This window comes from Cryptotermes secundus, unplaced genomic scaffold, assembly GCF_002891405.2.
Source record: "Cryptotermes secundus unplaced genomic scaffold, Csec_1.0 scaffold250, whole genome shotgun sequence".
In the NCBI taxonomy this organism is placed as follows: domain Eukaryota; kingdom Metazoa; phylum Arthropoda; class Insecta; order Blattodea; family Kalotermitidae; genus Cryptotermes; species Cryptotermes secundus.
The window spans coordinates 1,184,779-1,207,950 of NW_019738873.1; the positions used below are offsets into that span (position 1 = coordinate 1,184,779).

Sequence of the window (23,172 nt, forward strand, 5' to 3'; positions counted from 1 at the left end):
AAAAGTTAGGAGTGAAGTTATAGTAACTGTATCCACCATCAGTTCTATACTGAAGAGATTCTATGTCCAAAGACCACCTAATCTGGTTGAGGCTTTTCTTTTTATCTGTGGTTCCTCTGTGCAGATGCTGACATAATACTTTAAAGTAGACCATCATAATTTTCTTCAGCTATTACAAACATTTTCTTTAATTGGCTGCTTGGAGCAGAGTCCTTGTGAAACTAAGCCTCACTCACCTGCTCAAGAAAGTACCCACCTGTTATCAAACTGCAAGTTTAATTACCGTCTTTACAGTATTGTGTTACTTGACCCTATTCTGAGCCACATGAATCAGGTTCACATCCTACCATTCTTTTTATTCACAGTCCATTTTATAATATTACCCTCCCATCTGAACCTAGGTCTTCCATAAGGCCTCTTACCGGCCCAAAATTTTCTGACTAAAATTTTGTATACGTGTCTGNTTACAGATTCATGTAGCATATATTGAATGTTGTGGTTGAGTGGTTAGTGCTCCTGCTTCATATTTGAGGGAGAGAGAACTCAAATCTTGGCCAGGAGATCAGCTGTCCTGACTCAAGTTCTTCATGGTTTTCACCAGTCCCTCTAGGAAGACGCAGGATATTATTCAAAATTAGGCCACAGCCACTTCCTTTCACATCTTTTCCAGTTCATTATTCACTAATCACCCTCTCATGTGGCAGAATGTAATCTGAGTGTTTTAAATGCACCCAGAATAAATAAGTTTGATAGGAGGAGGGGAGGACGAGAGATTCTGAATGAAATGATAAGAAGCATCCCCTGAGTGTACACTCTTCTTCTGGCTTCTTCAGGAGTGTAATTTTGATTTGTTACCATCATTTCCAAATATTTGACTTTGTTGCTTTTTTAAGTTATCTAAGTTAAGTTGACTAGCTATGGGCTGGACGACTGAGGGGTTGGAGTTCGAGCCCTGATACGGTTGATAAATTTCTCTTCTCCATGTCGTCCAGACCAGCACTAGAGTCCACCCAACCTCCTATCCAATGGGTACCGGGGGCAGGGGGGGGCTTTTTCTCCGGGGGTAATGCAGCCAGGGAGTGAAGCTGACTACTCACCTCCAGCTAGTACCAAGGTCAAGAAAACATGGATCTATACATCCTCTTCCTAATATGCCTTCATGCTGTAGTGCTTAATTAGTTAAGCACAGGGACTTCACATTGTACCTGATCTTTCCAACCACACTGTGGTCTTGGGGTCGACTCAGCCTCTAACAGAAAGGAGCAGATTGTCTAGAAAATTGGGAACCCCGACATCTTCACAAGCCTATGGGCCTCCTCAGCCTGTTACAGAAATAGCTTAAGTTTTTTTTTTTTTGGCCTGTTACAAAATCTAAAGAGTATACTTTTCTTGGCTACAAATCCAGAAGTCCTGGGTTTGATTCCCGGCGTTACCAGTCTTTCTGAGAAATAGTGGTTGTGGAATGGGGTCCACTAAACCTTGTGAGGTTAATTGAGGAGCTGCTTGAATGAAAAAGTAGCAGCTCCCATCTATGAAACCGAAATTGTTGCATTGACCACGCAACACCCTCTAATCCTCTAAAGTTGGCACTAACTTCGCCGACAAGTGGCGGTTGCTTGGTTGGTATATTTCACTTGTGGACTAAAGCCACGGAGTTTGTTTTTGTTTTATATTATATCAGTTTTTTCTGTAACACTTTTCCTAATGTTTGATCCAAAATAGTTTTATCATTCAACACTGTTTAACCTCTGCTGTTGAAAATGCAATGATAAAACAGGAATCATTCAGTCATTTATAACCCATGTGTTAATAAAGTTTCTTCAGTAAACCAACAGAGCCATTACAGCTTTCAGAAACTGCTCAGGTATGGTTTGCTGAGATGATTGTGTGTCCTTTGAAGCCTTATTTTTGGATGATGGGTGCTGTCAGAATTTTTTTCAAGGCTGAAAATATGCTTGCATACTTAAGTTTAAGGGCTCTAGATTACTGATTTTCTGGACTTTGTCATATACTCTGCATTGTTGAATATAAAGTACAGGAAGTGGATGCATATGGGAACATTGTTTATGCATTTGTTTCAGCAGCTTTCCAGGTTGCCAGGGAGCGAACTAATGACAGTTGTTCTGTGGAATAGCATTTTGTGGCCAGTGAGCTGTGTTTCTGTGAAATCATTTTTATACCCTTTGATACATTTTGATATTTGAGGTTGATTTTTGGTATAGATAATTTTGTATCAGAGCTGCATATGCATAATGCCCTGAACATGAGGTTACTGCTTGGTTGTGTAAGTTGCAGATGTACAAATATTTGCATGTCTTTGTGGAAGGACCTTCAGCTTATGTAATCAGTTATCATTCATGTCAGAAGGAGCTGTATGTGTATACAATACTTTGATGTAGTTTGCATGAAGAGTTTGTGAAATTCATAACTAGTACAGACTGTTTGTCAATTATGTGTTACTTGCAGTCATTTTGGTGGTACCACTGGTGTTGTGCCCTGTTGTATATAATACCACTGATCTGTTTGCCATTCTTGTTTCTTGCTTGTCTTGCATATCAGCCCTGAAAATGGAGGCCATGTGTTTTTCAGAAACATTAGTTGACTTTCATCACACTGCTTGATTTAATATTCCAGAAGACTGAACTCTTCAGTCCAATGAAATGATGAATGTTTTGTGCTCACTGATTATCCTCTGAAGCAGTAGATTTATTTTCAAGACACCGAGCTTGAGGATGATGTCACAGTCAGCTTAGTATCATAACTGATAAATACAGTCCATCATTATTAATAAGTAAACATTTAAAATGACTGCATGAGGAACTTAATGACTTGTTCAAACAGAACTGGAATGCGTGTAATGTTAGAGCAGTAACCATCTGACTGGAAAGCTCTAATCATAGGCCTGCTAGCTAAAATGATGGTGGTAAGCCCATTTGCCCAGAAATCTGACAGTACTTTCCTCACAGTGAGGGAAACATACATGAATGTCATACTTGGCGACTTATGTTGGCAGAAATGCTGTAGTAACTGATTAACAATGAACCGGTCTTTTCAACTGATGTGGTCAGTTCATGGCATGCAAAAGGTTAAAATGAATTTGAAAATTCCTAGTGATGCCCTCCATATCTGTTATGAAGAATTATGGAGAATTCTAGGATATATTGCTGTGTAGCCCATTTAAAGTCAAACATCATTTTGAAGGAACCTGTCATCTCCATCTGCTTGTTACCTGCTTCATGCTGGTTTCTTGCTTGTCTTATTCTTTGACCCTGAAGATGGAGGTAACGTGTTTGTCCAGTATGTGAACTGACTCAACGGACTATGTGGCGTTATATCCAGGAAGATAGACCTCTTAATAAGCACCATTGTGACAATGTCAGATCCTGTGAGAAGTATGTTTTATGTATTTCCATGTCAGTGTGTGTTTAATGAAATTAGATGATCACTGTGCTTGATTGTGTCAGTCTGTTGGATGATACTGTAATCGACTCAAAAAATGACACGTAATCTGTAAAACGATTATTCTGGAAGTAAATATGTTAAAGGCCAAGAACTTTTTCTTCTCCTGAAATAGATTTCAGGACAAAATCTGCAATGTGCTGTATTCCCTCGATTATGATGCACCTTTGTCACTTTTTAAAATTTCTGAAATCAGTGTGTAACTTACATTTGATATAGCATCTAAGAACCAATGTCAAAAAATTATATTGTATGGCTAAAGCAGGAGGAAAGTCTTTGAGCCCATAACAGAAGTTAAGGGAACAGTAACCAAAAAGATAGTAACAAAGGAGATACCAAAAGTATTTATATATATTTCGTTGTTGAAATTGTTATTATGTATGACAGTATATAAATCACCAGAAGGGGTTTTGGGTTAACTAATACATTGTGATGAAGACAGATCAATTATTGTTCTTTGTTGCATCTTCAAGCCTTTCTTACAGTCAGCACTTAGAAAAAGGAAAGGGGGGGGTTCAGCTATTGTTGCAGCCCTTTGTTGGAGGTGAGTTAGTCCATGGCAAGGTTCAATAGCTTTTCTGATGATGATGGTGAACTTTGGGTTCCACGTAAACAAGGAATAACTGTTGACAAGGGTAATCCTTGTAACCCAGACCAGTGTGATAAGTTTTCAAGGAGATGGTGCCATGGCTAATGAGAAAATGTTTTTGAGCATATGCAATGTTAAAGTAATTTGCTGAGACTTTCCTGTTCCTTAAGCTTCGCCTTTTAAATAATGTGTGAAGTCTTCTGTTTCTTGTATGTGATTGGCAACATTTATTCACATTTATTTGTTTCTTCCCCCAGGGATTTGAGCTCTAATCAACTTAGAGATGTCATCATTGAAGCAAGGAATTCACGATTACTGACAGAACTGTAAGTATTCCAGAGTATGTGTATGATTATATAATTACTTTTATGTTTAGGACCAAGTTGACATAGTTTTGGATTTCCACTAGTGAACACCATGATATTTTACTAAGTCCTTCCATTTAAACTGTCCTTGTATAGGGAAATTGTTTGGGAATGTGCTGCAGATCCTAGGGCTTGTGTTGCAGGAGGGACACATGCTATGTATCACCTATAGAATAGTCTCGTAATACACTTGGATAATGGTTGCTTTACCCTCCTTGTCTTCAGAATATTTCTGGAGAGCCACTGCTATATAGTTATTGTCCTCACAATTTCCCTGGGTAGCCACTGCTTTATCCCAGCTGTCTTTACAGTTTCCCCAGACAGCCATTACTGTGCTCTTTCCATCCTAATAATTTCAGAATATTGCTGTTTATCATCAGTATCACAGTTTTCCCAGATGACCATTGCCTTATGCTCAGGGTCTTCACAGTCTCCTCAGAAGCCCATTGTTTATCCTACCTGCTCATACTGCCTCCCCAAAAATGCACTGTTTTACCCTTCTTGTCCTCAGAATTTTCCCAGAAAGCCATTGTGGTACAATCCTCATCAGAATTTCCCAGATGGACATTTAGTATCCTCATCATAAATTTTCCTAGATAGCGAATGCTTTATCCCCCCTGTAAAAATGTCCCTAGGTAGCCCAATGTGTCCTTCGTGTCATAGTTTCTCTGGATGACCATTGCTTTCCCTCCACTGTACTTTCCCATGATGACCATCCCTGTCATCTCAGTTTCAGCCTGGATTACCCTTGTTTTATCTTCCAGTTTGTCTCAGTTTCCCTGTATAGTTATTGATTTGACCATCCTGTCCTTACAGGATGCTTGGATAGCATGTTCTCAATATCCCTAGATAACCATTGCTTTATTCTTCCTGTTCTCATAATATCTCTGGATACTCATTGCTTTATCCTACCAGTTCTCAGTTCCCCATTGCTTTACCCTCCTCTGCCTTCAACTTTACCATATAGCCATTGATCTGTCTTCCACAGCTTTCATGTATAGCCCTGTCTTTACCCTCCTCAGCCTCACAATATCCCCATATAGCCATATTTTGCTCTTTCTGTCCTTAGTACCCATGGGTTGTCATTACTTTATCTTACAGCTCTCCCTGATAGCCATTAAACTAAGATCCTGTATTCAGAATATTTCTGGGTGGCCAGTGTGTCCTTACAGTTTGCCTGGACAGCCATGGCTTTATCTGTGCTATCCTCATGATGTACAAGGATAGCAGATGTTTTAATCACTGTAATACTCCAATTTCTCTGGATAGCCATTCTATTTTCCTCACTGCCCTCACTCATTCTCAGGAGGATCATTCCTTTATCCTGCCCATCCTGAAAATTTTTGTTGTATTTATTGTGTTGTCCTGTCCTCACAGTTTTCTTGGATAGCTGTTGCCTTATCCTCCCTTTGCTCACAGTTTCCCCAAATAGCTATTGTTTTATCCTACCTGCCATTGTGTAATTCTTCCTTTGGTCACAGTTTTTCCTTATAGCCATTGCATTATAATCTCTGTCCTCACAGTTTCATTGAATAACCATTTCTTCCGCCCTGGTCTTAATAGTTTCCCGAGATAGCCTTTTTTTTTTTTTACTCTCCCTTTCCTTGCTATTTTCTAGCATCCTGACATTTTCTCTATATAGCTATAGCTTTACTGTCCCTGTCCACACAATTTTCCCTCATAGTCATTGCTTAAAATCTTGCATGTTCTCACAGTGTCACTGAATAGTCAGTGGTTCATCTTCCATCTTCACAGTTTCCCCCAGTACCCACTGCGCTGCCCTTCTTGGGCTCACAGTTTACCTGGATAATTGACCACCCATGTCCTCACATTTTCACCAGATAGTTGGTTTACTCTCCCAGCCCTTGCAGTTTCTCTGAAATTCTGTACCCTATTTGTCTTCATGCTTTTCCCATGTGGCCATTGCTTTATGCTTCCTGCTTTCACAGTATCCCTGGATAGCCATAGCTTTGTTCTCTGTGTCATTATTATTTACCTGGATTGCCATTGCTTTAGTCACCCTGTCCAACCAAGGTTTCCCTTAGCAGTCATTATTTAATGCTGTACAACTTTCATTAAAATACCATGGTAAAGTTGTTACTATAGGATTCTGACGATGGTGTATAACACACTGATATATTGGGTTTCTGGACTTTATCCATCATCCTAGTTTTTAAGATAACAAAAACACGACAAAAGGGGAACACCTATTCTGTTGGGTCCGTTAGAAAGAGCTAGCCTCAATCACTGGCATGTTACACAACATGAAGATTATAAACACCTGAGACCAGGCCAAGTCCATGAGAGCTAATAAGAAAAATTTTCATAACAAATTGTAGCAAACACATACAAGCGTGGAACCAGGATAGATAGATCTGCAGAAATTTACGCCACGAAACCAAACTCATAACCAGGTCCATGACCCCACGGCATGGAATAGAAAGAAGAACTAGTAACAAAAACTAATAGTGTCTAACTAGCGTTAACAATGGAGTAAATCACGTCTATCTAATTTAGAACTTAATAGAAATAAATAAAAGCATATATCACATCATACAGATCTTCTATGTGAATTGGTGACTTCATTGCTGATAATGGGGATCCAAATGGGAGAAAAGTCCAAACTGGGTTGGCTAATTGGGTTGGCCGAGCATGCCATATGGGCCGCTTCCTTGTATTTCCTATACCTGATGTGGCTTTCAATATCCAAAATCTTAGCTTCATCCCAGCCTACCCTATGTCCCTCTTCATAGGCATGTTGGGCTAATTTAGATTTTTCTAGACCTTCTCTTAGGTTATGCCTATGTTCCCGGAGCCGCACGGCCAGAGGTCTGCCTGTTTCGCCAATGTAGCTTCTGCCACATTCACAGGGAATGCTATAGACGCACTGTGCCATCTGTTGCGGATCTCTTTTCGGTCTATTTTTCATAAGGGAGTTCCTAAGTGTGTGTTTTGTACGGAAGATGGGCCTAATATTATATCGATTACCTATCCATTTAAACTTTTCAGACACACCCTTCACATATGCAATATAAACAGAACACAGAGGGCTTTCCTCTTTCTTCGGACGACTACTGCCCTTGGAATTAATGACCGAGTCAATAAAACCTTTGGGATAACCATTCAACTGAAGATCGTGTCTCAGGTTGTTAATTTCTATGGCCAAATCTCGTCGATCTTGGCATATGGTAGAGGCTCTGTCGTGGAGACTTTTTATCAGAATAGGTGTTCCCCTTTTCCTTCACCTGAGGACGAAACAGATCCAGTTTCAGAAACGTCGTGTTTTTGTTATCTTAAAGACTAGGACGATGGCTAAAGTCCAGAAACCCAATATATCAGCATGGTAAAGTTGTTTTCCATCCATATCTGAGGGAAAATGGCAGGATTCAGAATACCAGTCTGCACTGGGAATACCTAATAGTACAATGGGAGAGCATTTTGATTAAATTATGCCAGACTGGAATAAGGCCAATTAAAATTATGAGATAGACAAGAAATTGTAATTCACACTTCCTTGTAGCTGGAGACATTCAAGAACTAATATTTAATTTCCTGTTTTCTTTTGCAGGAAGCTGAATAAGAATGTGTTTACAGAGATTCCTGTCCTAAATGACATGCCAGATTTATCATTTCTTACCTTGTAAGTACAAATATCTGTTTAAAGTATTTTAATTGTAATTAAAGTGTTTGTTGTTTGCCATTAATTGGATAAATTTGTTCCAGGTCACACAATGAGATTCAGCACATTGACTGCTCTGCTTTAAAGAATGTTACAAGTCTGAAATCTCTAGACTTGAACAGCAATCGTCTTGTTGACATCAGCATAACAAGTTTCCGTTTTAAATCCAGCATTCAGAATTTGTAAGTTGCATGTCAGTCTTGTAAATGGAATTGTTGAATATCATGCAGAATAATCAGTTTTTTGTTAGCTCATATTATAAAAACAGTAGCTGAGAACAGTGTTGGGGGTCCATCTTGTTATCTCATGTGTTCTTATGGTTCACTGTTCAGCTCAAGCATATGTGAAAGCCTGGAAATATTTGCACACTGACCTCCACTTGCTATTTACATCTTAATGACATAATGCATGGTTTCTCAAACTGAGGATCACAACCTCTGGTGGGTCATGACCTACTGTAATGGCAGTCACCAAATTTACAAGAATAATTTAAGCATTGTTGTATTCATTCACACTTTTGACAAGTCAGATGTAATATAGGTGCTGTCACAGAAGCTGGCTCTAGTGAGCAGACATTGATTAAGGTAATGTGCCAGATGTCTCATTAATCTTAATACATCAGTAGCTTTGATTACTGGAGTCACATAAATGTCTGTATTATTTTAGGAGGTCACAGTATCCAAAGTTTGAGAATCCCTGGTCAAACTGTTTAGCAATGGATCGTGGGAAAATAAGTAGCATGTTCCATCAGTCTCTCATAATGAAATCATGCAATTTACATTTGTTTGGAGAGATGTTTTCAAAATGTGTGGCAGAATATGTTTTACAAAGAGGTCACTTAGGAGAGTATGTAAATTGGATATTATAAATTTATATATGTAAGATTGTGGATGTGGTTGAATTAGCTCAGAGTAGAGATTGTCCTGGACTGAAACGTTAATGGTGGTGGATATTGATGTTCATTATCTAATTTAATTCCCTCAGAAGCTGGAAAACTATTAATTGTGCAGGGAAGAACTCATGGAGCTTCTCTTCATTGTATGTCTCTACAGTATGAATTCATACAGGAATGTCATATTGCAGGACATAACGTTTTGGCATAAGACTGACAACCATGCACATATATATTAACGTCTTCAATTGTGGGGGGTATGAGACACTTCAGATGCATACAAAGACAGGTGCATGTGCTCATGTCTATGCCAATCTTTTCTATATGTGTTGAGACAGACTGCTTGATTGCGTGTTGTCAATTATATCTTTGTATGTATATAAATATGTTTTAGATATATTTTATCTTGAAAGATTATCTCCCTTTGTTTGTGCCATTCAGTAGATAAAAGAAATGTAAACACCATTGATATTTTTAGAAGGAGCCAAGCAATCTGGTTCAAGTGATAATGCTTTTGACTTGTATTAAGAAGGTGGTTAGTTCGAATTTTGATGGCTATTCTGACTGAAGTTCTCCATGACTTTTCGCAGACCTTCCAGACAGATTCTGGGATGATGCCTCAAATTATGCCATGACTTCTCCTTTCTTTATCCTTTTCAGCTCATTATTCACCAGTCATTTGACATTGTACAGTTTGAGGTACCAGCAGTATCATTAAATAAACCATAAATGAATGAGTTTTAGTAGGTCATGAAAATAGATTGCTTTATTTCAGTGAGTTCCATTGATCTGAATTGTGATGAAGATTAAGTTTCATTTCCCTTATACTTAAGCACGGTGTTATGAAGACATAGATGGAGCGTGAGATAAAATACAGGGTCTGGCAAGGAAAGCAGACGTTTTTTAGTTGCCAGTAGTTTGGGCAATGGTGGTGTGGAAAGAGAGGGCTTACTGATCTTCAACAGCTCAAAGTACGCCATTTCAGTAGACATGAACAATGGACTGCGTAGCATCGTGCTTTCGTTGTTGAAACGTTTTTTAAAACTGGTGGCTATGTTACCCTGTCTCAGCAACATTTCTGTGTGCACTTTAATGTGGGTTGTCATGGTAAAGCTCCCAGTAGGAACACAATTTTGTTGTGGATTGCACACTACAGATTGACTGGCTCAGCTCAGAAGCTTATTCGTTCTGTACCCATGTTGATATATTACAATATATTTGAGTATCTGACTTCGCAGTTTCCGTACAATCACCAGAGGGGAGTGCAGTGGCTCTGAGGCCAGGTATATATCATATTGGTGCTCTGCTGTGTATAATGCACATGTGTAATTAAGCCTGTGTTTATCTATTTTGTTACAGAAATCTGAACAATAATAGGATTTCTGCTATTGAGAAGGGCAGTTTGGACAATCTGCCCTTGCTTACAGAACTGAGGCTCAATCGCAACCATCTCACAAAATTCCATAAAGGATTATTCAAAGATCTTAAGCATTTGAGGATTTTGTAAGTTTGACAATTTTGTACTTTCATATGAAAGACTGTATTTCATTAAAATTCAGTGGTACAGTATTTTGGAGAAGTATTATTTTAAGTATTGGTGGGAAGACCAAGGTGTAAGTGGGTGGACAATATTAGAATGGATCTTAGAGAGATAGGTTGGCATGGTATGGATTGGATAGATCACAGTGTGTGTGTGCCATGTTTGTCCTCTTGTGAACACTGTGATAAACCTTTGGGTTCTGTAGAGAGTGGGATGTGTCCAGACTAATTGATGAGTTAGTAGCTCACCCAGAATTTGGTATGTAGGTGGTTAGCTTAAAGCAATCAAACAAATAAATTTTATTTAAATTATGTAAGTAACAGCTGTAATGAAGCAGAAATTAGAGAATAGTTTGTGAAAAGGACAAATAGAACTTTGCTTAATGAATGAATGTTTTGGTATAAAAAAAGAACAGTTTGTTAAAATGCAAAAACTGACTTTACTCATGTAGTGTTTGGATCTTGTGAATGGTGTTTGCCAGCATAAGGTAACATGAAGTTGCTTATAAATGAAAACTGAAATATCATCCAGAATTTTTAATATATCGTTCATGTTGCCTCAGTCAGACATGACTTCTGTGCAGCCACAACAGTAGTGTAAATCGCTCACATAAATTCATTTTGTGAGCTTTATTGTGAAGTAATCATTCTTGAGCATTTGATTCCACTGAAAGACAAGTAAATTTATATATAATAAATGCCAATCTCACATGCTTTTACCTAAATGATCATTTTCATACATTTTATCTTAGTTCATGCATGTTGGAATAACAGGTCTGTCTATGTGGCATGGGAGTTTTGGAGAAATTAAAAGGATTAAAATTAGTTGCCATATTGCATTGGGTTACTACCCACAGTGCGAACATGATTTTACAAATAAAGTAAATGCACTGCGTGTCATCTTATTTGGTGGTGTTTTCTTTTGCAGGGAGCTGAATAGAAATCATTTTACTGAAATAGAAGGCTTGTCATTTCATGGCTTAGAAGGTTTGAGCGTTCTGAAGTTACGGCGGAATTCAATACAGACACTACTGGATGGTGCATTTTGGGGACTGAAGAACATGAGCACTCTGTAAGTATGACTGAATATGAAGTTTAGCATTCTACAAGGTCCAGCCAGTTGTAGTATTCTGAAACTGATTGGATTTTATCGTTACAGACAGTTGGATTTCAACAACATCACAAGCATTACTAAAGGTTGGTTGTATGGGCTGAGCTCTCTACATCAACTCACTCTGGCTAATAACCATATATCTAGTATTGAACAAGATGGATGGGAATTTTGTCAGCTTCTGAAGGAACTGTAAGTGGTTAATTCACCAAATTGTTTATGTATTCAGGACACAAACAGTTTGCATTTAGATTGAAAATAGATCAACTGAAAGTTAGATGTGAATTTTTCATGGTATTGATTTTAAATACATTGACCCTCTTTTGACAGTTGTACTTTCCCACTACAATGCAGAATTATCATGTTACTGTTCTTAAAGCTGGCCACATATCTTTCATGGAAGTTCTCTGAAATATAGCTAAGTGACATAGAAGTTGAGAAAGGGATGAACAAGTGTTGTAACAGAAACTCATTTTTGTGGTCTAAACTTTACTAGTGTTTTCTTTAATATTGATGAAAGAACTGAGCAGTCTTGACAATTAATTTGGATTGTTAAAGTTATGAAATGTGAGTACAAATTTGAGATGTGAAATTTGGTGATTATCGATTTAAAATAACCAGTCTGTTCTTCAAAGAGGAAGAAAGGAAGTGACACACAGAATGGGAAACTCAGCACCCAGAAGGGCAAGCAACGTGGAGGTCACTGGTTGTCCCCTTCACAAGTGTTAAATAGTTTCCTTTTTAGCAAAGAATTGATGTTACCAGCAGTCAGTTTTCTATTTTAGTTTTCAGTATTTATGGGGGCTATTTGGAAAATAACCTCTGTTTTTTAGGCAACTAATGAAGAGTGGGGGAGAGTTTGCACATGCTAGGTAGCATCATATGACTCCTTGCCTTGTAAGCTATCACATAACTGGTCACCTAATGTTTGTTCTTGTCTCTACAAAGTGAGTTATGATGTGTTCTGTGATTGATAATCCCGCCATTTGCAAGTCACACTGTTATCTGCTTTCTTTATGCCAAAATTATGAGTGCTGTGTAAATTCTTCATGAGTTATGCATAGTTTAAGGCTAAAATGTAATGAGGGAAGGAATTGTAAGATAGTGGTGTAGAATGTTCAAAGATGAGTGAATGAATGTTCACACAGAAGAGTGAGGTGGTCGGCCGTTTGTAGTGAGTGATGATCTTGTTCAAAGTGTTGACCAGAAAATTTGTGAAAGATGTCACTTCACAGTTTCAGGACCTTCATGTGAATTTCAACAAAATTCATACACTGTTCTGCACAGGATTATCACAGTTAGGCTAGGCTAGGCTCTCGCAAGTTTTGAGCAAGATGGGTTCCAGAAATGCTCACTGATGTGCACAAAACACAGAGAATGGCTTCAGCTTTGACTTTAGAGCAATACCACAAAGATGGCGATTAATTTCTCAATCACATTGTACAAGTAACAGGTGGTGAAACATGGTTTTCATTTGTAAATGTTGTAACCAATGAGCAGTCAAAGCTGTGGATGCATACACATTCGCCAGACACCCCAAAAAAGTTTAAACAAATATCTGCGAGAAAGCTGATGGCAGCTGTTTTCTGGGACAGGGAAGGAGTGCTGATGGTGGAATTCATGCAACAGGGGACCACAATAACATCAGATGTGTATTGCAAAATGTTAAAAAAAAACTGTGTAGGGGCATTCAGAACAAAAGGCCCATCGACATACAGCTGCTCATACTTTAGCACTGCTGCCCTGCTGGAGCATTTCAACTGGGAGTTGTTTGACCACCCTCTTTACAACCCTAATCTTGCTCTGAGCAACTACCACCTGTGTACTGCCTGAAGAACTGGCTTTGAACATAACACTTCAAAAGTAATGAGTTGATGGAAGGTGTCAAAATGTGGCTGAGCTCACAGGTGGCAGACTTGTTTGAAAGAGGCATACAGAAACTTATTTCCTGATATGACAAGTGCCTCAATTCCAGAAGTGACTTACCTTGAGATGTAGCTTAAATATGTACATACTGTTTGTATATAATAAAACTTTTTCCTCAGCGCTTGTTTCGTTTAACAGTTCACCAGAGGTTTCCTTCAGAATAGCCCTCGTACTTTTGTGCTAGAAGTAAATGCAAAAAGAACTGAGTGTATACCGACTTTTCATTGTCAGAATTCATGTACAATCAGTTGCTGGATATGACAGTGTCAAATTAAATTCATATTGATTGTTATATTGTGTGCTCATTGAATTTTTTTTTAACGCTTACTGCTCTTAAGTTCAGAACCTTATTTTTTAAATCTGATATCTTGAAACCTGAACACCAAGGACTCTACCAATGTCCCTAGTGACACATAGTGAATGGTGGCATTCTGTTTACTGTCATTTGGAAGAGAATAAAAAGGAGTTCCTGGTTACAGAACTGTTATCTGCTAAAGTTGGCACTAAGTTCGCCAACAAACAGCAGTCTCTCGGTCGGTATAGTTCACTTCCAGACTAATATGTGAACAACCTCATTTTTGTGGTATGTAATAGGCATCAAAAGTCGGTTTAATCTATATTTTCTGGTTTCGTATTTCTCATTTCAGGGACTTATCAAATAACAGACTGGAATCAATTGAGAAGGAAACATTTGAACATCTCTCCAAGTTGCAAAAATTACATCTGAGTAACAACAGAATCACATATATAGCTGAAGGTGCATTTAACAGCACTCCTGCACTAGAAGTCTTGTGAGTAAGATGAATGTTCCCTCTTTCAGTATGTACATAGAGTAATCAAAACATTTTCATGGTCATGTAATTATGTAGCTCTGAACTGAAACTCTGAACAGTGTTGTACTTTTCATTCTGCCTTACTTTAAAATTTAGTGCATATTTTATGAGACACATACAAAAATATGTATGGGGAGTTCTGTTACCAACCATGTTTACATAATGCCATCAATTGTTTGTTTTATCCATACTGATTTATGAAGAAAGTGACAGAGAATTGATGGACATAACAGATGAACAACACATGCAAATAAAATTCTTCATTTTTCATTTAAATTAAATATGGTTTGTCTAATGAACACATTTTAGGCAGGAAATGTTTTTACATACACTCATGCATGCACCTAGACATACAACTGAGTGCATACACCCACCTACACACACACACACACACACACACAAAACCCCAAGAGAAAGAGAGGGGGGGGGGCGGAGAGAGAGATTTTTTTTTTGCGGGAGTGTGTGCTCTTTCTTGATGACCTGTCGTATGTTTTTGCAATGTTCCTGCTAAGACAAATTGCTCTCTATTTCTTAGGACACCATTATAAACCCTTTATCTATTTTTTCATTCTCTTTTATCTTGGTACAGTCAAGTAGAAATGACATCTGCAGGAAGCAAAGCTGTTTATTGACAAAGTTACGTGGGAATGCTCTACCTGATTTTCCAAGTGATGCGTTTATTGACACTCATAATGATAATGATAATGATAACATGAGTGATGATAATGATTTTGGACCTGCAGTTGTTGGAAAGAAAATGAAACTGTGCATGTTTTGTATAATGAGTCAGAAAGTGGGAGTAGCATTGATAAAGTTTGAGGATAACAGTGACATTGGTGGGGCTGTAGTTGGTACATTATGAACAAAAATAAAACCCCACTCTATTTGAACCTTGTTCTTATAGAAAGGGTTTAAATATTAAAAAAAATTAATGAAATGAATGTTTATTTCAGGGAGTTGAATTTGAACAGGATATCAACAACAATTGAGGATATGAGCAGTGCATTTGTTGGTTTAAATCGGTTGCTCAAGTTTGGACTAGCTTCGAACCACATCAAGTCCATCACAAAGAAAGCATTTGTTGGACTGGAGAGACTGAAGAAGCTCGATCTGAGCAACAACAACATTACCTCAGTGCAAGAGAATGCCTTTTCAAGTATGTCGGAACTGAAGGAGCTTCTTATAAACACAACAAGCTTGTTGTGTGACTGCAAACTGAAATGGTTTCCTGCTTGGCTTGAAGCAACAAATTTCCAGACACCTATCATTGCTGTTTGTGCTTATCCTGAATGGCTGGAAGGGAAGCTTGTCACACAGGTGCATCCTGGGAATTTTACCTGCGGTAAGTACAGGTGGCCGTCTGCACTTCATTCCCGTTATCTTCCATTTCATTAGTTATACAAAGTTGGCATGTTTTGTGTTTAAATATAGTCCTAGAGATTTGGTTTTCTTTTTGTAAGTTTTACATTTTGAAAGTCTCTGAAGTTGAAAGGTTAAAATATTTTCTTAAACTAAGTAGACTTGTTGATATTTTAAAGATTATAACCATCTTTTCCCCGTTCAGTAAGGTAAATAATGTTTTTCTATAGGGCCAAAAGTTTGAAAAATTAAAACTGAGGGAGACGGTCAGAAATTTAACATGGAAAATATTATAATCATATATATAATATAATATAATAATATTTGCTAAAACCAAAAGTGTGATGTGTATTTTTAATACAAAGGGAATTCAGTAGTGGCATACATATAGAGAACTGTTTATGGTTTGCTACATAGCAGTCATAACACACTTCTGAGAGTCAGCATCATGTCTCAGAGTCATGGATACTCCACGTGGTTTCTTATGGTTCCTTAATGCTGTCGAGTACCACTTGTGATTCCCTTTGGATGTTAGACACTGTTTGTCATCCCTTCAGTTTCATTTTCAATTTGGGAAATAAAGTGGTATAATAGGGGGCTAATTCTGGTGATTAAGGAGGATGGGGAATGATAACCATGTTGTAGTTAGTCACAAACTCTGTGGTTTTCAGGGATGTGTGGGCGGGTACGTTGTTGTGATGGAGGAGCCAGTTGTGGTTGCAAGTTCCAGTCTTTTTTGTTGCACATTTTCTCTCAAACATCTCAAAATATCACAGTAAAAGTCAGAGTTGACTGTAATGTTAAGGGGAACAAATTTATCGTGAACAATCCCCTTCACACCGATAAAAACAATGAGCATGCTCTTTGTTGAACTCCAGACATGCCGTGCCTTTTTCTCTTTGTGATTGTGGGCTCTTCTACTGTGACAATTGTTGCTTTGTTTCTGGATCAAAACCATAAATCAAACTTTTGTCACCCGTCATGATCCTAGAGATACTCATAAAAGTTGAGTCCTTGTTAGCTGTCTCTCATAGCTGAAGATATAGGTTTACGCGCTGCTGCTTTTGATCATTTGTCAAGAGTTTGGGAACGAACTTCACGGCAGTGCGGTGCATGTTCAGATTTTCTGTTAAGATCTCTTGGAAAATTCCATACCTGATCCCAGTGGTGTCTGTGAGCTCATGGACTGTTCGGCAGCAGTCTTCATGGATGAGTTCTCAGATTTCTTCAACATTTTCTGTTGTTTTGCTGGCACAGATCGGTGTATGTTCGTGATTATTCTTAGACATATTTATTAACTTTATGAATGTGCATTTTATTCTTTATAGATGATTTTCCAAACCCTCGCATCACTGAAGATCCTAAAACACAGGTGGCTCTAAAAGGAGGAAATGTAACATTGCGTTGCAAAGCTGTGTCGTCATCACATGTGAAAATGACCGTCCAGTGGAAGAAAGATAATCTGGATTTTCAAGGTGGAAACATCTCGAACTTTGCTCGCAGTCCAAATGGAAAGGGCACGGAGCATGATTCGGTTCTGTCCCTTGTCAACATTTCGGACAGCGACACAGGCAGATATCAGTGTGTGGCTTCCAACAATTATGGCACGACATATTCACTAAAGGCCAGGATCTCTGTTTTAAGTATGTATAACTGTATATAGCCACTTCCTTTGTATTTATTCATTTGGAGTCCTTTGTATTTTAATTTATTTGGTGATTAATGAGCCAGTGACTTCAGAAATGGGAGTAGTAAGGTGAACAGTTTTACAATACTGTAGTTTGTGGGGGGGGGACTTGCTTGTTGGAAACTGTAATGTGATAATACTTGGAGGGGAGGGGATGACTAACTGCATGACAGCATAACTGTGATTTTCAGTTTCAGTTAATACAACAAAATACTGTCATGTGTAAGGGGTTTTGTTTGACTTATAAAGGGTGTAAATAAATATATGTTACAGCACACTGTGGTAGATAGATGGGTTCAGTATGATCATATTTTGTTAATACACCCATGTCCGGAAATGCTTCCCTTTGGCACTAATGGTCACAAAAGTTCTCGATTGGATAATTGGATTTGTTGATGCCATCTATTACAGTTACTCTTAATTACAATCAGTTATGACATCTCACAGTCCGTGAGTGCTTAAGACACTGCATCTTGCTGAACTGTACTTGTCTTCTCTTCTACTCTGATTAACTTGGTTCTAATTTACAAACAGTGAATGTCGAATGATGACTCCCTTATGAATAAACTCTTGAATTAATTGTGTGTCCCCATTTTATAACTTCGGGGTGAACCAAATAGACACTTTTTTTGGTATTCTGTGCTTGTCCATTGTCACAGAAATGTGCCTAGCGACTTGCTACCGAGCAACGGATGTCCCTCCACTGTTGAGATGTACCCTGGGGAATATGTTTACCAAACCATTGTCATATGCATCACAATATTATCCTGCCACCTACATCTAGGTCGTCCTCGTGGTCTCTTCCCTTCTAGCTTTCCCACCAAGATCCACTGCTCCAACATAAAGAGTTAACTTGTCATGATGAATGATGCATAGTGGCACTTAGCACTATGTTGTTAATTATCTCTACTTTTGATGCTACATGTCAGCTGCCTTGTTCTTTCGTTACAACATTGCTCTTCTAATATACATAATTGCAGGCACAACAAGAGTTGATGTCTTCCAAATTATTTGTGTTTCAGTTTTCCCAACATTTGTGAAAACTCCAGGAAATATAACTGTGAAAACTAAAAACACTGCTCGTCTGGAGTGTGCGGCAAGGGGGCAGCCCCCTCCAGAGATTGCTTGGCAGAAGGACGGTGGTAACGACTTCCCAGCTGCAAGGGAACGGCGCATGCACGTGATGCCAACAGATGATGTGTTTTTCATACTGAATGTGAAGACAGTGGACATGGGCACCTACAGCTGTACGGCCCAGAATCAGGCCGGAGTGATTGTTGCCAATGCTTCTTTAACAGTCGAAGGTCAGTCAGTAGACATCGTGTATTTGCTGTTTCTCATTTAGAAGGCTACAAACTTTAGAGGATGTTCTTAGTGTTTGGTGAAAAAAATTTTTGGTGATCTTAAATGAGAATATGAGTTATTGATTTCTTAATGTGTTTATAAAGCGGCCTCCGTAGTCTAGAGGTAACGTTCCCACCTCATGACTCCTAGTACGCGGGTTCAAATACCCGGCGGAGGTCGTCGAATTTTTAAGGGTGGAAAAATTCATGGAACAAGTCCTCCAGGAGGGACTTTAAGCTGTGGGCCCCGTGTCGTAGCTTTACAGCACGTAAAAGAACCTCATATCTCCAAAGGAGGTCACTGAGCCAAATTAACGGACGTTTCCCGCCCAACAGCAGTCTCTAATACCTCTGGTAGATGGGGGAAGCATTATAGATACCTCTCAGCTAGTAGAGCCGGTCTCGCTGGCTGGGCGGGACTGATGGTAAGCACCAGTACCGGTAGGATATAGAGACTGGTAGAAATCATAGAGGGAAGCACAGTGGACCAATACAGGTCTAAGTGCATGGGGAAACCCACCCTCTCCAATAACTAACTACCTAACTAATGTGTTTATAATCTTCCATTGGGGCATAGTGAGGTGCACCGTATTCACCCAGTTTATTCTTCTGGCGAGTATGATTAATGGGACTGCACATGAGTTAACACCAAAGAATCGAAAGACAGATCTGGGTTAAAGAAATATGTGGTACTACTAACACTGTCAAAAAGAAGTGAGTTCTCTTGTTGTGGGTGTTTCTTTACGGGCTAACCACATGATAGTCAGGGTAACAGAAGCAATATGACAGACCAGAGACTGAAGTATGGTTCCACAAACCGGTTAACAATCAGTGAATGAAACAAATCAGTCACACAGGACGGCTGTCTTTATATTGGCTATGTGCCACATACATTTCACTCAGTTATACTTCTAGAAATATTAGGCTGAATCACACAATATCCTCTGGACGTACGTGAGGCACGGTCCCAAAAGACACAAAATAATCTTCACCAGATTCCAAGACTAAGGGCACGGGCACACCAAGTAAACCGGCAACCGCAATTTCCCATAAATGTTATCAGACTGAGTTGAACACCTGGAACGGAACTGAGCAGCACAAACCGAGGAAATGACAAAGAGACTGCAATGCAACTCGTGGAAGAATAAGAAACTCAACTCCCACGTAACTGAGCAAGCCAGTCTTCTTACAATGTAGTTTTCTATTTTCAGCTCTTCCAATCTGCTTCTGTGATTCATTTGCTTCTTTAGATGGCACGAAAGGTTGATGAAGCTAATAACTGTGTTTGTGTGCAGTTAACTGGGCAGGAGCCTGGTATATATATAACATGTGCCACTCAGACTATGGCTAGATTTGGTCTGGGAAAGAATTTCTCATGACATTCTCTCACTTTAGCCCCTCAACACTTCCCATGGTAAATTTTTCTGGATAATTTAAAGAAATGCCTGAGGATATATATATATATATATATGTACACCTGTAACAGAACCTAACCCAACTTAAGTTAAAAGTGACCTAGCCCATTATGCCAAGGGGTGTAGATGTATACCCAGAGTACACAGAGGCCTTCAGTAACCTGAAGCATTAGACTTCATAAACAGCAGCACCCCAGCAAAGATTCAAGGTGAAGTATCAGACTGTAGGAAGGCAGTGTGTGGTGATGGATGGTTATGTTGTCAAACAGTTGTTGTTATTTCCAGAACCACCATCATTTGTGAAGCCAATGGAAAATAAGGAGATAATTGCTGGGGAACCTATTGTGCTGGGATGTATGGCCTCAGGATCTCCTAAACCCAAGCTGACGTGGAGGAAAGACGGCAGAGATCTTACCGTCACAGAAAGACATTTCTTCACTGCTGATGATCAGCTTCTTGTCATTGTCGATACGGATCTCTCAGATGCTGGGACATATGAATGCCAGATGTCTAACATGCTCGGCACAGAACAAGGTTTCTCGCAGCTATCCGTCATTCCAGGTGAGAGATCTTGGTATTATTTTACCCTGAATTTTTTTGGATTATAGAGTTGTAATGTGTGGAACAAGTATAAATTGTCCTCTTCCTCTTTCCTAAGACTGAAGCTACTGGAAGCATTCTGAACATGTACTGTAAGCACTGTGTACCAAACTTACTCATTTGGTTTTTTCGGAACTAATGCTATATCTAGAGACTGTAAAATGTTTTTGCTTGAACTCTGTTAACTGTTATCAACCTGTTATAAATCTTCCACTAATGGTGTGTGGGTGGCCAGATTTAAACTTGCCAGTGGTGTGGCGCATACTGGAGTCTTCTGACCCAGCACATGCACTGGCACTGTTTTGCAGCACGTGGACAATAAAGGTTAAGTTTGGTTTTTTAAATTCAGTTGAAAATAAGAGGAAACAGGAATAGTTCTGCCAAATTGTAATGGCATCATCTCTTATGCAGTAAGAAAATTTGGATAATTTTTTACTAGCTGGGGATTGGCGCATCATTGAGTTGAACTATCTGTCTCGTTTAGTGTGTGCTTGATGTAACTGCCCAGCATGGCTAGGAATCCAGAAGAGAGAGGATCCCATTCTTGCACTGTTAATTGTGAGCCACTTAGTCCACTTCTTGCCGGGAAGTCCAGAAGCATTGATTATCTTTCATAGAATTTTTGTGAAGTTCAAAGACCTCTGTTTTTCTTTGAGAACCTGAGATCTGACAGGTTCATGCAGTCATTAATTCTGGAGTAGGAGTTTCTTGAATGGACGCTTTCAGGAATATCCATCAAGGACTGTCTGTCATGCTGTTTGAGGTCTTAAGGTTGAGATTTCTCTGAGAAGGGTAGCTGATTGGTAAGTGTAAAAATGTTGAGTCCTCCTTGTTTTCGAAATGAACCACTGGATTATCTCGAGGACGACAACTTGCGACAGAAACTGGAGGTCCTGAGGTGTCTACTGCCTCAGCACGAGCCACTTCTATGGAGAGTCTGTTCCCAGTCTTTTCAAGTGGCAGGATGCATAAGTTGCGCCCTGTTGAATTACTAAGTTAACCATTTAACTATTTGGCCAACTGGGATACATTATGAATACTTATTAGTTACCAGTGTGAACCATGAAAATTTATTTAGCCATTGTGACTTAATGGAAGCACATCACAATATGAAAGTATATTCCTGTATACATAAGTGTTACTATCATTGCCAGTATACATGTGTTACATAATGAAATCTGTCTCTGAGGTACATTCGAATGATCATGGTGTGTGCGTGTACAACCAGGTTCTTTCTGTTCTGTTAAGCCAGGCCCGATATGACCCAGAGACCATATCTCTGGCTCTACCAATCCCAGCCACAGCTAGTCACCATTGTGTCTGACCTTACCTGAAGAATTATACAAATTTGTAGCCACGAGACCCGTATCTGTTATCACCTATCCGTCCTTCTGCCTTCCTAGCCTATCGCTATGACAACCATGAGGAAAGTGTGGGGAAAAGCGGTAAGGATGGCCACCCCAGGCAGAGGAATCATTGGCATCATCGTCCAAGGAAAGCCATAGTTACATCCAATGTCTATGGACTGCAGCAGCAGCAAAACAAGCCCAGCAGAGAGCGACTGCAATGGTGCACACTTCATTGTTGCTTATAATGTTATCATACATATTTCTCGCTGTATACAAACTATAATTTATTTGCTGTCAAATTAGTTGTGTCATTTCTTTAAAATTCCTTCTGCAGACTCTAACCATATTATTATCTTCATTGTATGAAGCATTCCACTTGGGTCTTTACAGGATCTGAGACTTGATTGTTATTAGTGTTCCATACATAGGCAGTCTGATGATGGAATGGTGGTTACAAGCATACAGTATGGAAGATGGAGGATTTGAGGTTCTCACAGTATTGAAGAATCTTCTAGGATATAACGCCATGTTGTTCGTTGAAAGTCAAATGACTGGAGGAGAGCAGAGCCTCTGCTTGCCACCTGCTTTCATGCTGGTTTGTTGACTTCTTGTGCAACCCTGAAGACTGGTGATGTATTCCTTCCGAAACGTCGAGTTACTCTCGATGGACTTTGCAGCTTTATATCTCAGAAGAAAGAACTCTTCAGTATAGAAGATGACAACAGTAAAACAGTGACAAGGATAATGTCCTCTGTTTTGGGTATATGGTGTAAAGCAGTGCCGTCCAATGTTCTTATGTACTCGGGCACAATTCACTGGTGCCTATGGAGGTGCGGGCGCCACCAGGCTACTACTACTATTACTACTACTACTACTACTACTAATAATAATAATAATAATAAATATACCATGGGTGCTGTGTTGGACATGGCTGGTGTAAAAAATGCCATTTATGATGACATGAATTTGATTTACCAATATTGCATGTGTTTTTTGTAGTCAGTAATTAGTATTACGGCTGGTTAC

At 39.0% G+C, this 23,172-nt stretch overlaps 1 protein-coding gene across 2 annotated transcripts in view; it reads left to right on the top strand.

Moving 5' to 3' along the window:
* LOC111871127 (leucine-rich repeats and immunoglobulin-like domains protein 3) overlaps nt 1-23,172 on the top strand; it is a 44,674-nt gene that overhangs the window by 9,459 nt on the left and 12,043 nt on the right. Inside the window, exons 2-13 of one of the 2 annotated variants that reach the window (XM_033754113.1) lie at nt 4,306-4,374; nt 7,982-8,053; nt 8,137-8,274; nt 10,344-10,487; nt 11,452-11,595; nt 11,683-11,826; nt 14,208-14,351; nt 15,347-15,735; nt 17,081-17,395; nt 18,462-18,743; nt 20,483-20,758; nt 22,201-23,166. In XM_033754113.1, coding sequence (XP_033610004.1) covers nt 4,306-4,374; nt 7,982-8,053; nt 8,137-8,274; nt 10,344-10,487; nt 11,452-11,595; nt 11,683-11,826; nt 14,208-14,351; nt 15,347-15,735; nt 17,081-17,395; nt 18,462-18,743; nt 20,483-20,758; nt 22,201-22,391 — 2,308 coding nt within the window. In that variant the 3' untranslated portion in view covers nt 22,392-23,166. Of the gene's footprint in view, nt 1-4,305; nt 4,375-7,981; nt 8,054-8,136; nt 8,275-10,343; nt 10,488-11,451; nt 11,596-11,682; nt 11,827-14,207; nt 14,352-15,346; nt 15,736-17,080; nt 17,396-18,461; nt 18,744-20,482; nt 20,759-22,200; nt 23,167-23,172 lie in introns of those variants that run through there. The other variant, XM_023863977.2, reaches the window with a different exon arrangement.